The 14,658-nt window shown below is 37.7% G+C and overlaps 1 protein-coding gene across 4 annotated transcripts in view; it reads right to left on the bottom strand.

Moving 5' to 3' along the window:
• Window positions 1-14,658, bottom strand: part of PRKN (parkin RBR E3 ubiquitin protein ligase) — a 706,049-nt gene that overhangs the window by 125,206 nt on the left and 566,185 nt on the right. For all 4 annotated transcript variants that reach the window (XM_051811267.1, XM_051811264.1, XM_051811266.1 and 1 more), the window contains exon 8: window positions 6,465-6,526. In XM_051811267.1, coding sequence (XP_051667227.1) covers window positions 6,465-6,526 — 62 coding nt within the window. The remainder of the gene's footprint in view (window positions 1-6,464; window positions 6,527-14,658) is intronic.

Below are 14,658 nucleotides of genomic sequence, written 5' to 3'. Positions count from 1 at the left end.
AGTGGATGCCTGAAGGAGGCTGTGACCCCATGGGAGGCCCAAGAAGGAGCAGAATCCTGCTGGAGACTTGCAGCCCGTGGAGAGAGAAGCCCACGCTGGAGCAGGTTTTTTCCTGGTAGGACTTGTAGCCCCTGTGGGGGACCCACATTGGTACAGCTCATTCATGAAGGACTGCACCCCATGGAGGAGTGACCCACAAGACAGCAGTTTGGGAAGAACTGCTGCCTGAGGGATGGACTCACACCTGACAAGTCCATGAAGGACTGTCTCCCGTGGGAGGGACCCCAATGGGAGCAGGGGAAGGACTCCTCTCCCTGAGAAATGGCAGAAACAACAACTCACTGTAACCCCCATTCCCTGTTCTCTTGCACGGCTGGGAGGGAGGAGGGAGAACATGGAAGGAAGGAGGATGGGGAGAAGGTGTTTTTAAGATTATTTTACTTCTCACTCTTTTGCTTCTATCCTATTAGTAATAAATTTAAGTAATGTCCCCACTTTGAGTCTGTTTTGCCTGTGATGGTGATCAGTAAGTGACCTCTCCCAGCTCTTCTATCAACTCATGAATCCTTCACTGTTTTTTTTTCTCTCCTCTGTCCAGTTGCAGAGGGGAGTGAGAGAGTGGCTTTGGTGGGTACCTGGCATCCATCCAGAGTCAACTCACTACATAGTGTAAAGAGAATCAAGAGCTGAATGCAGTAGCTCAGTTTTAGAGAGAGAATGATGCGCTGGTGATGACAGCTCCAAAAGGTGAGCCAAATGAAATGGAGAGAAATCAGATAATCAGAAAAGTGGAAGAAACTGAGAGATATGTGTAGGTATCGCTCAACATTGAGTAGTAGCTGAAGCCAGGGGATTGGGCGGGAAGCAGCAGAGCTGTAAGGAAGTCTACTTGTGAAAACACAGATTTGAGAAAACTAACAAAATAGCTTTGTTTTAGTAATTATGAACTGGAGAAATTATTCAGTGAAAATCTATTCTGTTCTTTAACTGATGTGAATTATTGAGATGTAGCTTATATTTTCTCCAAGTGTAGTTATCAAAAAATCTTGACCCACAAATGCTTCAGAAGCATTTTGTTGATCATATTTGACAGTTTCCTGCACTAAACTCAGCTAATTAATTAGAATTGTCACATGACATTACTTTTACCTGAATGAGTAAATATATATCAATTACTTTAAGACTGACTTTATATTAATATTCTGTAGCACACACTTGAAAAAAAATTCCTCTAGCAAATATTGCAAGCATAAAAAATAATCAACCTTGTCACATACACATATTATATACAAAATCTGTCAAAACCTCCATTAATGTTAAATGATCTCTGTCCACACTGTGTGCTCTTAATACTGACTTTTCATATCTCCTAAAGTTACAGCTCACAGCAAAAACTAGCACAAGCTGACATCACCATTGAAAAGCATCTTCAGTGTGCATCTGCAGATTTCCAAAACAGGATATTCCTTTGCATAAGTCTTCCCCAGCTAGCAAGGAAATGGGTGAGGGGCTGGGGGCTGGGGAAGTGTCCCCGTTCAGGCTTGCTCAGATTCCAGGGATATAAACGCTCACAAAACTACTAAGGAAAAAGTGAGCAGTGATATGAGTTGCAGTAGCAGTTGATAGGAGAAATCTGTTAAAATTGATCATTGCCCTGTCAAAATATCAAGGAACTGGCCTATACATTCTGCAAAGTTGTCAGAGCAGATGATATAGCAGAGAAGTGCAGCTATACATTACTTAGCAGCTTCTTTTCCTGCCACTAGCACGTCATCTGCTTCATCTGTGCTGTGACCTGTTGGGGGCACTCAGGTAACAGCAGCAAATTGCTTGCTCCTGCGTTATTGGTTTTTCCTTCCATCCTTCAGATATAGCTGCTATTTTATTCATGAATTGCAATATTACATTTAAACAATTAAACAAGATTTTTTTTTAATCACTTTGGGGGCAAGAGGGAAGTTTCTCAGGGATTCATTAGGGAGACTCTGTAATAGTCCACTGTAAGTCATCTTGCTATGTTGATATATTGTAGTGTTTAGGTTTGAATTAAGGTGTTCTCTCTGCTGTCTCTGGCATTGACTTGTTGAATTACCTGCCTTCCACTGCATTTGGACAGAGCCCATATTTAGTGCATTTTAGCATATTTTTGTAAGCAGTTTGTACTAGCAGTGCTTGTAGAACCATTTACATTTACTTGCAGAGACAGTCAGCCTGACAGGGCAAATGGCTACTGCAGGAGACTAACTTTCTTACATTGTGCTATTTCTCAGTAGCTTCTGACTTAATAAATCTTTCATCCCAATCCTGAGTATATCTCAGTTACTTATGAAATGAAGCAGTTAGCCAGTAGGTTGGGCTGCATTCATTATGCTGTGGGGAAAAAGATGGATTACGAACAGTGAGATCAAATTGCAAGAGAAAGCTCAGCAGACCTATGGGCAATTAGAAAGCTTCAGGCTTTACCCTTCCTGGGACTGCATGTCCAGCAGACTGTCTGTCTTGTACAGACCTTTATGGACTGTGAGAGTCTGTAAAAAGGGGGTCCAAAAGAAAGCAGTTAAAGCTGCTTCTGGAGATTTTTCCTAGCTCAGACTCTCTGGCACCTTCTCAAAGGGTCAAGTATCAAGTGGCGTAGCAATCTGTTGCTAAATCTATTTGTGTTGCATATTAATTTCTCTGGAAGCTGGTTTTATGTGGTAAGTTAGGTATCCATAATGTGTATCATGTACCAGGGAAGCTTGTACTCTTCTACTTCACCACACAGACTATGATTACATCTTCCTATAAAATCATCTTTTCACCACCAACTAAACCCTAAAAGATAGACTTTCCAGCTGGAATGCGTTTCCCTGTGACATACATTCCCTCAGGGAACAGAAGACATGAAAACTTTACGTGTCCAGGAGACTACCAAGAAGTTTGACTATTAGAATAAGTGTTTTATTACTACACAACTCCTTTTAGGAAATATTAATCAGCAACGCTTCACACTTCTAGTTAAACATATAGCCTTTTTTTCTCAGCATTAGTTTTCCATCAATGCTTACATTTATATAAAGATATTTCAGATAGACAAGCAGACACATTTTCATGTGGTTTGATCCTGAAAGCCACTCAAAACCTTTCTCTCCTAATGACAACAACAAACATTTTATATGGTCAGCATGTACAGGAAACAAATACTCAGTGAACAAAAGGTAGAGACCAGCGATTTGTTGCTTGGTCTTAATTTGACTGAAATGTGGTTGATAAAGGTAAGAGAGTTGATGAAGCAGACTAAGGTATTTATCTTGCTGCTGTCTGGCATTTCAATTAATTATCTAGTGTGATGCAAAATTGACATGCCATATATTAAGGGTATGAAAACTTAGCTATCTGGCATGTCTAAAATATAACTGTAAATGGGCAATAATTATTAAGCAGATGTGTTTCCAAAAAGGTCCTGAAGGTTTTTATTCTTGGCCTTATGCCATCTAAAATTTTTATCAGAGACTTGAAAGAAAAGTAAGAACATAGAACATCAGTGATAAAGCTTGTAACAGTTTGAGAAGATGAAGTAATGGATATGCACTATGGATCATTGAGTTCATGGAGTTCATGCTGCCGGACTATCTGAACTGCTGGCAAACTGGGTTTAAGCAAACAAATTACTTTACAGCACAGTCACATGTAAAGTTATTTTTCTAGGAACACATTATTGCCCACAATGGCACAGAGTGAGATTTCTGTCTGGCAAGCAGAGTGATGGCTTCTGAGCTGAATCTGAGCTATGCCCACATATGTCCAAAAGCACTAGGACACCTCTTAGGCAAACAAATAGAAATCTCTAGAAGAGAAATCATATTTCTTATTTGGGCAGCCACTGGTTTGACTGGAACCCACAAGTTCCAGTGGGAATTTCCACTTCAAACCCAAAGATTCCTTCCTTCTGTCTGAAACATATTTAGCTGACAGTCTGACTGACAAACAGAATCCCTTTTGTGTTTAAGCAATTTTTTTAGTCCTGTTCCAGGGCTATGGTGGTTTATTCTGAGCTGCATTCATAGGTTGAGGTAACATTTTATTATGATGATCACCTATTGCCTTGTGACAGACAAAGGGAACTGGAAATGCAAAGGACACTGAGGAATGGGAGATATCCAACATAGGAGGTATGCTGGTGGTGGGAGAGTGGTGGAAGAAAAGAAGCTGGGAATTTTTTGTCTTTCACTACTGAGAGGTATAATAGGATCTAAAGTCTGCAAGTGATTTGTAAACAAAGAATGGATGCTTTTCTAGGCAATATACTCCAGTTTAAACAAGAATTAATCCAAGAAAGTCATGTAATGTGTATTCTAAAGGAGATCAGAACAGATTACCACAATAGTACATTCTGCTTTTATATTCTGGCCTTAAACACATAAGTACTTTAAAAATAAATCAAGATTGGACATGAAGCAGGAATATGTCCCTATTATTCTTTGGCTGTTGCTTGGAGTGGAAGAAAATAAATGATGTTTTATAATACTGAAGTTGTAAGCAGTTTGAATAAAATAGTGTTTAATTATAATTTTTTTCTATCTAGTATGCATGATAACAGAAAAAGACACACTTCAGATCTTTTAAAAAGCAAATATCTAACTAAATAAATATAAGAAATAAATGGATAGTCATGCGAATAAGGATTTTGCCTGAAATTCCTTTCTTTCTTCATTTATATGTATTTTCATTTTTTTTTATCTTGGTTTCTGCACTAACTTACTTCCTGACTGTCAAAGTGTGTGCTAACTTCAAACAAAATCTACTGTGGTCTTCAGTAGACTCATTATAACAATGCTTTGTAGGGACAGAATATAACTTCAATATTCTTTAAACTTGTATGGGCTAATTGAATAATTCAAGCCTCATGGCAATGGTCACTACTTGCAAAGTCCATCAATTAAAATATGTTGCTCTGTCAGTGGTCATTAGTCAGGCTAAGGTCTACAACTCCAGAGCTTTGCCAGTGGAGCTGTCAAGTCTGTCTGGTTCAGCCCTCTCTCTCATACTTGCAGTCTCTTGGTTTAGCTGTTCCTTACTTTTCCTTCAAATTTCTCCTTTTGTCCCATTCCTCCTACTCTGCTTAGCTTCACCTCCTCATGCAGCTCATTAAGTGCAGATATTCCTTTATTTACCAAGCAAGTTTCCATATTTGGTCATTCCCTTCCAGTCCTTGGTCGCAGCTCCTTGTCATACCGTTATCCTTATCATTCTGGTTTCTATTCCTAGATTCTTCCATGAGCCAACCCCATCTCTTAGTCTAACCAGGCTTCATCATACTCTGCCCTCCATTTTTCAGGTAGCTATAACCAGTGTCTGGGCCCCATCAATTCTGGTCATAACTCTCTTATTTCCTCTTCCCAAGTCTTCCATCTCACCAGATTCCTGCTGGAATCTAGCCTGTTTTTTGTCTTTTTTTTTTTCCAATTCTTGTCAGATAGACCCTCCCATACTGTCCTTCATGCTGCCTTCTTACAGAGGAAAAGTCGAGTCCCTGAGAAACCTGGCTTGTGACTCTCTATAAAAACTGATGTGGGGGGCTGGTGGAGGAAAATTGGAAGTCTAGAAAATGTTAACAGCAGCCCTTACTGTAATAAAAAAGGGAAAGGAGAAGCAACATGGTGTTCTAGACAATATAATCTCACCTAAAAACTAAGAAATAGGATTTTGAATTGACATCTCAGGAGTTGCTCCTACCTCTGTCATAGCCCTCATACAACCTTGTGCAAGTCCCTTGGTTCATTAAAAGACATGGATATTCTCATGTACCACACACTAATGCTGAGCTTTCAGCCACTAGGTCCCTAGTGCCTGCAGCTCTATCTCAGGTAGTCAGGCTTTATAACTAGTACCTTAGAAGGGATACTTCAGAGGCAAAGACAATTTGAATTTCGGAAGCATCAAGCATTTGAAAATTCAACTTGTGTCTCAGAATTTAAGACCATTTCTTAGTATCTCTGTATGTGAATTTCATTATTGACAAAATAACAACTGACCACCCTGTGTTTTAAAGCATTTATGCAAATGTCCCTCTACAGAAATAGTTTTCTGAGTGCAAAGCACAGCTATAATTATGAGAAGCACTCTTTTAAAAGAGAGAAGAGACCACAAAAAGAGATGGATAATATCATGAGTAGCTGTAAGTGCCAATCCCTTAGTCAGACTGTTTGTCTATCTGCTGCTTTAGAGAGTCTGTTTACTGCTGTAGTCAAAAGCTGAAAAACTGTGGCAGGTAGCAGATGTACCAATTAATAACCTGTCAAGGCTGACGGACAGAATGAAAAAAACCCCAACTCTCACAGAGAACTCCTGTGTGGTTTTTTCCCCACATTTCAGGTCATTGGGGGTCATGAGATACACTCTGTCTCCCCGGAGAGAGATGAAACTGTCTCATTAGCGACTATCTTTCATGACATTAAGATGCTGCCTTTCAGATGCTAACTCACCTGTTCTTCTCCCAGAATTCTGAAGTGATGAAGCTCTTTAATCAAGGAATCTGGACAGCCAGCTGTTGGAAAGAAACAAAACCAAGCATTTTAGAGCTTTCTGTCAGTGCAGTTTCGGCACAAGACACATACACGAAGAGAGGATAGAACATACAGATTACTTCAGATAAAGGAGATTAGAAAGATTAGCCACGGTTCTGCAGGCACCAGAATGCTGAAAGCCCTCTATCAAATAATCCTTCCACATTTCTGAGTGTGCTACCAAGAACACTTAGAAAGGTTATATTCCGAATATTTTAGCCCTTTTCCCAAAGGACTACAAACAAAAGCAAGATGAAAAGGGCAGCACTGTCTGCCAGATACTGCCAACCCTTAGTGTAAGCCAGAAAGCCTGTTAAAAGAGGATCTCACATCAAAACACTTGAGCTGCCCAAAGCTGAATTCTGATTCACATACCAGGTTTGGACTCATTTCTAAGCATAATACAGGCTTCCCCTGATTCCCTGAAGGATTTCAGAGGCCCCACAGATCACTTTAATTTTGGCTGTCATAAATATAAACCATTTCACATATATGTAGTTGTTATCCACACGTGTTTATACGCAAACCAAGTACTCAGGCGGGGGGAATGATTTGCCAGAACTTTGCAGTGAGATTAATGTTCAGTCACTACAGACTTTCACATCTGTACCAGCCAATAAGAAAGAATATGTCTTGCTATCTGCCATGCACTTTATTGACCTGTTCAGACTCTGGTTATCTTCCTGATGATGAAATCCAAGGCTGTTGTACACCACTTTTGTACATTACCAGACTAATTTCTGACAAGGGATGAAAGTGCAGACTGTGAAAGCAATCTGGGCTTTATTCTTTTTACCATAAATTGAAGTATCTGCTGTTGAAGAGAGAAAATTACTTATAAGGAATTAAAAGCATAGTTCTCTGCAGAACATGGGAACTATGATCTTTAACAACCTGCTTTTCTGTTGATGCAACTACAAATAGCTACCTGTCAGTCTTAATGACTGCCATTAAAAGGATACAAATTAATTTGGCCATGTCAGGAAATCTCTGTCAGCACTGTGGCTTTACTCAGAGCCAATGAGACATGGCCTACACTCACAACTTCTGTTGGCATATCTGTCTTATGGATACAGAAGGAAAAGCCTTTGCACTTGAAAGTAACAACTAAAAAGGCAAAAAACATGCTATAGACACAATTATATTAGTACAAGTCTTGTACCGGTATAACTTTTCCTACTTAGGGAAGAGAGTTAAATGATATTCAAATCAGCTTCTTGCTGGTAAATGTTTTATCTCCATTTAGAGGAGGTACAGTTGGAGAATGTACCTCATTTCATCAGCAAACCCTTACAAAAGTAGACAAGTTTTAAGGTGGCCCACTGTTAAGCATATAGTAAGAATTTTCTATTAACAACTTGTCTTATTAAATATTAAGATTTCTTTGCATTCAATAAAATCTATGATATTCTTATAGGTTTCTTTTCGCCCATCTCTTCCCTCCTCTTGCATACAAGGATATTCACATATTTGAATATGTGAGTTTTAGCTCTAAGTGATTCTTTGTTAATGCATCTTTATTCTCCTCAACCTGTAGGACCACAACACATGTATCACCTTTAATTTTCTCTTATTATTTTCTCCATGCTTAGGTCTCAGTGTTTATTCTGTTTCTTGTTCTAATGCACTTAAAGTTGTCCTTGCTACTCCTACAACAGAATCACTGCTGCACAGCATTTTTCTGTCCTTTTCACTGGGATTTACATCTCCATCTTCCAGCTCATCCAAACCGCGAATGTATCAACTCTGTCTCACTAACTTCTTGACCTGAGGCCTGACTTGCAGTTCAGAGCTGTTTTCTTCTCTGTGTTTCAAATTAGAATATAATGTCTAAAACTTGATGTTTTCCTTATGAGGGTGGTGAATCATGGGAACAGGTTGCCCAGAGAGGTGGTGGGTGCCCCATCTCTGCAAACATTCAAGGTCAGGTTGGACAGAGCTCTTCACAACCTGATCTAATTGAAGATTGCAGGGGGGCTGGACTAGATGACCTTTAAATGTCCCCTCCAACTCAAACTATTCTATGATGCTACGAAAAACATGCATGTTCAAGTGTTACTAGTCATCCACTGCTGCATCCTCTTCCCAGTACAATATTTTGTATAGTCTGTTTTTCAGAGACTTGTCTGATTTAGTCTTCAATCTTTTCAGAGTTCAGACTTTCACTGGATCCTGCTTAGCTGATTATACAACAGATCCTAAAGTTACTAGCAAAGGAGAGAGAGCTTAAAAACTATGTTACTGTCGGCATGATGCTTTCCAGCACTGAGTTCAGAAATGTCAAATGTATGCAATATTGAATCATACTGACACATCTTAACAGTCTGCTGTCTCTAAGAAGTAATTTCAGATTGTCACATTTCAGCAGCAATAATTTCAAGAAAAAAAATCTTCCTTTTCTTTTCTTTTTTTTTTTTTTTGTATTCCTGAATGTATTTCTGATGCTTACCATTTCTACTTTAATTTCTCCTGTTCTGTAAGTGGACCTTTGTAAAACACGGCATAACACTGTAATCTATTTTTACCATGTATCTGTGAGTTTTGAAAAAGTCCTGGATTATGTTAAATTCCTGCACTCTGACTAGAGACAAAGGTAATGGACAAATAACCATCCCATAAACAAAAAGTAAAGAGATTAAAACAAATACCTATTCTGCTAAAAACATTAAGAACTATTTGTCATCTCACCCATGAAATTGTCCATATACCCATCAACATATTCCTGTATATGAAATACACATGTGGCAACTTGAAAATTATTATTAGTTAAGCACAGCACCTGACGGGTTCACTGGCAAACCGTATACACCAAACATCTACAGAAAAATGTATTTATAAATCTCTGATGTGCAGCTAGCACATGCCAAATGACATAAATAATCTGCACTTTGTAGATTTCTATTTTGTATAGAATGCTTTGAGGATCAGTTTTTACGCCCTCTGTAGTACAGACCCCCTTATAATCAGTGGTCTCAACAATTACTGAAACTTTCCATTTCCCTCTTTTGAAATATTACTTGAAAAGTGCAAGCCTTCATGAAATTTCCACAGACATAAACCGAACTGGAGTATTAAATGAATCGATCGACAATTACACATAAGAGTGTTAAAAGGAAATGATGCAAAAGCATGGACAACTGCCTTTAATCAGAAGCCAAAACTCAGGATTGAGGACATCTGCAGACTGATAAAATGGCAGCTAAATTGCTTATTAGTTCCCTCTTTCAACTCACATTCAAACCTATGTGTTTCATATGTTCTCAGCTACAATGACTGTTTCAGGTTTCTGCTATCTGTGAAGTCAGAGCAAGATGTAAGAAATATAAAATTGATGCAAGTATTTAATATTTTTATACCACTTTTTCCTCTGTCATAGCTCCATTGACCTCAAAGCAATCAGATCCATAAAACTAATGCGATGTCTTAGGAATGAGCCTGAGTCTAAGCAGGAAGCTGAATTATGAAGGGCTGATATCATGTTCAAAGCACCAGCAGCTTTATAAACTCACAACAAGTAATTTCTTTGCCTCTATTTATTACTAGTATTATTACTAGTATTTATTACTTATATTAAATTTAAGCATATTATTTGCTTCTAAATGTTAATCATATCCCAGATTACTTGTTTGAATAATTTTGTTCTTGCTTGATTCCCATATTGATTTACTATTTAACTCCAAATGCTGCACTTAGGAATGAAAGGTATATTTAAAGTTACAGAAATTTGCAACTGTAAATTTACAATTTATGTTCTGGTATTCTCTTCCTAAAGATACTTTTAATCTGTTCATGTGAGAATATATATCTCAAAGAGAAGAATAAAGAACCAAATTTAGGAAGGACAGTTTAATGCCTCCTAACATCATAAATTCCTTGATTTCAACTGCTCTGAACAAACATTTTCAGCTACACATATAATTAAACTATGATTCTAACTATCACCAATTTAATTACCCAAATCTTCACATATTTTTTTTCTCAGACAGAATTAGCTTCTGGTTTTGTTTTTGCTTAAAATTGTCACTTTGTATGGAGAACTTATGTTCTCCAGAGAGAAGGCAATTGAAAAATTAAATCAACCCTTTAATCTTGCATAAATTGGCACAATGAAAGCAAAAAAATGACTGCTGATACAAATACGGCCAACTGAGAACTAACACAAGTGTCAGGGCCCTGGTGGTACCACCAGCCCTGACTTTCCCAACCTAGGACCCCATGTCAGCCCCTGAGTCACCCTCCTGCACCAGGATTCATTTCCAGCTCCCCACAGCTCTCCCCTCCCCTCCCCAGCCATGGGCACCAGGGAGGTGCCGAATGTCTGGGGCTGGGGCTGTCCTGTTACTCCTGTCTGCCTGCACTGGATGGAGGCACCCTGGCTGAATTTTAGCCTCAGAGAATCACAGAAAATCATAAAACTGGACTTGAGGATCCTTGTGGGTCCCTTCCAGCTTAGCATATTTTGTGAAAATGTCTTCACTGACCATAGTTACAAACATACATATTCCCATTGCAGGATTCTGTGCTACATATTTTACCATACGTTTGCAGCATTATTTTATGATTTGCATTTTAAATTTCATCTTTCCCAAAATGGTACAGTTGGGTGAGATTCAATTCAATGCATTTAAGCATCAAAATGTTGGCTGTATGAATCTAATATCTTGCACGCTTCTTTATCTATTCTTCTATATCTAATAGGGCATGCTTCCTTTTTAGTCCATTGAAGGAATATACACCTTCACAGGGTAATTCCCATGATTAAGACAAGCACAAAAAAAAGTATACATTTATCTCCATTAACTGAATAGTCTAAGGCGATTTGGCAAGATTTACACAAGTAACTTTTAGACTTTTAAAGTTATATTATTTGAATTTCACCCAACAGCTCCAATCCCAATCACTTCCACACGTTTAACTTTGAGCATGTAAATTTTGCCTCGTATTTAGCTTCATGCAAACCGAGCATTTACATTATGGACACAGCACAACTTTCATTTCTCTCACTTAGAATTTATGTCCATACCAACATTTCTTAATTCTGAAAAATACATCCTTTTGTGGGCTCTGAACATAACCATGTATGAATATCCATCAGTGTCCTTCAAAGGATATCTTTTCATAATGCTAATTGCTAAACCAAGCTTGCAACTGGAAAATGTTCCAAATACTTGAGAATAACCACTTCACGCTTAGAAAATTAATAGGTGGGTTGTCTTTTTTCTTTCTTTTCCCTGACTTGAGTATAGATATGAAAAATGTTCCATATTCAAAAAACATAAGCCTAAAAATCTGGAAATGCAGCACTTTAATGGCAGGACTTGTAATATAGCAACGATTTTACATATATATATATATGTATGTATATATATATATATATATATATATATATATATATATATATGTATATATATATGCATGCTGGCCTGCCATGCATGCACAGCAAGGAATGGTGGCAAGGGAATCCAAGGGAATCCTGCAGTTCAGAGGTGTTTATTGTAGCAGGTATCCATCCAGAGCAGAGCTAACCTCTAGCTACAGTGGGACACAGTGTTTGGGACTCCAAATGCAAAGTACAAGTTACTCAACACAGCACAAACCAGATGACTCCGTTGAACAAGCAGGAATGGCAGGAAGAGCACAGCCCTGCACTGCGTATAACAGTAGGAATGAAAACGGTGGTAAAAAGATAGAGTCATGCTAGACTTTTACACAAAACTTAACAGGTTTAAAATACCATAATTAGTGTGAGTTAATTTGTTACATCATTTTCCCAGTCTCTTCCAACCTGTTCAGCTAATTGGAATACCGTTGTAAAAATCCATGCCTTTCTGCTGTGTTTCTTCCAGTAAAAAGCAATCCTGTATTGGTGACAGGGCAGTCATTCTTACGGGAACTGAAATGATTTCAAAGTATGAAGTGACTTCACTGTGCTTGTGTTAATTAAATATTTGGGTGTTTCAGGTGACCTTTTCTCATTTTTGATGTTATGTGAACGTGAACAAAACTAAGGAGCATGTCTGGAATACATAAATATTTTCTTGAAAAGAGAAAAAGATATGAATATCAAGTATGTAATTTACAGAATATAAGCACATAAACCTATCATGCACTGCTTGTGCATTGTGAAAAGATGTAAAAGTATTTTCTCACAGATCCTACAGAAGGGTATTACTATAGCAATTTTCACAATTTTTTTACAACACTCATGAGCAATACTTACGTAAATAGTAAATTATTGAGGGTTTTTTTCTCTGTTGCTACCTAGGTAATTTGCTAATGTACACAAACTTAAAACTTCATTAATTTGTAGATTTGTAGTTACAGATATCTTCCTCTGTATAAAAATATTTAATTTTTAAAGAAAGAAAGGTGATACAAATGTCCTGTGAATAATTTTTCATCTCAAGTCTCATGCCTTACATCTGCAGGTCTGAAAATGCAGAGGATTCACATGGGCACACAACATTATCTAGAAAATCAATTATTGCTAACCACCATTAATCATTTAATCACATATCAGAGTCAAAAACCCTCTCATGAAATCAGCTTGTAATCACTAGGTTAAAAAAGGCCTTCTTTATTTTCCTTCTGAATTCTTAATATTGATCATGCATTCCAGCTGCATTTACAAACAGAAATTCTCTGACCCATTAACTCATACTTCTGCTTCCAATACCTGTTTTGATAGTCTACTGTGATTAGGGTAGGTTCAGTAATCAAGTATTTTTTCCCTAGAAAGAAAACCAAATCACTTTTTGTTCAACCAATGCACAGTGGTTATTCCCTCATCTTACCTATAGGTATTAGAACTTTTCTCAGTAACTATAATATGTCTTAGATACAGATCTATTTCAAAATGCTACAAGCAGCATTCAGCAGGTTGGACAACTAAAGCATCTGATGATTTATATCCTGTTGACTGCAGTCAGCATTATGTTTGCAAATTGGGGGAAAACCCTTTAGTACCCAAATATCTTGTATTGGTCACCTTACAATTGGTATTTAAAAAAATTACATATCCAGTAAAAACAAAAAAAAAGAAAGTAAAAAATTACATGGGATTCTTTACTTGTACTCATGCTATTTTGATAACATCAGTTTGCAGATAATATTCTTCTGTACAGTAATCTAGATAAGTAGATAGCAAGGTAAAACAAATATATGCCCATAAAGAGACACATTAAAGTGCTTTCTTTGGAAAAAAATAAAAAAGAAGATTTTTTCAAAAGTAAGAAGTTTTGAATTCTGTCCTTTCAAAGACAGCAGGCATGCATTTAGATTGCAAAGCTCAGCTCTGCACTGAATCAGAGATGACAAGCAATACTTGCATGTGGTTTCTGTACTGAGAGGTCAACATGGTGAAGGTCTCTCCTCTATGTCTTTAAAAATCTGTCTGAAACTACAAATGGCGGGGCAGCTCTTCAGCTCAAGCAAACTACCATAGCAACAATTAAGTCAATGTTGCTTACCTGTATCCATACTAGCAAACAAATTGGCTGTGTACACAAAATGCAATACTTTGTTAGAAAGACCCTGTGCCAGTAAAGGACAAATTCAATTGCTAATTTTTCAAAGGTCAATCTGTAATAAGAAACCTATTCTCTTTAAAAAATGAAACAAAAAACCCCCAAACACTCAAAAAACCAAACCAACAACAACAGAAAAAATTTCTCCCGATTAATACCCTGTGAAACAGTATGATGTTAATTCTTTTTTTTTCTTGATTGAATTCTGACAGCTGAAGGCAGTAAAAGGACCTATACAGTATTCTGCTACCAAAAAGGCTGTTGAAGCTAATAGTCAAGAAAATTTCATGAAAGCTCGATTGCCAGGACACAATGCTTGTCCTGTTCCGACCAGTCATCAGAAATGTTTGTTGCCCAGATGATTAGGTTACAACTTTGTGTGCTCTTAAATTCAAAAACATCCAAAGACAAAAGGTATTTTTTGCTCTCAAGAAGTACTTGTGAAAGAATTCCACATAGGGACTGCAACAGAGTTGGGAAAGGATCACATAAAGTGATTGTAGCAAATTCTGCTGGCCTGGCTTTCTCACACTGCACACAACTCTGGCCTTCACTGTGCTGTTACTCACTGCTTGTTTTAATGATGC

The sequence above is a fragment of the Manacus candei genome, unplaced genomic scaffold (assembly GCF_025592945.1).
Source record: "Manacus candei isolate 608988 ecotype Guabito, Panama unplaced genomic scaffold, ASM2559294v1 h1tg000081l, whole genome shotgun sequence".
Taxonomy (NCBI): domain Eukaryota; kingdom Metazoa; phylum Chordata; class Aves; order Passeriformes; family Pipridae; genus Manacus; species Manacus candei.
The sequence above is the reverse complement of the archived record's forward strand: the minus strand, read 5'-3'. Positions and strand labels throughout refer to the sequence as shown.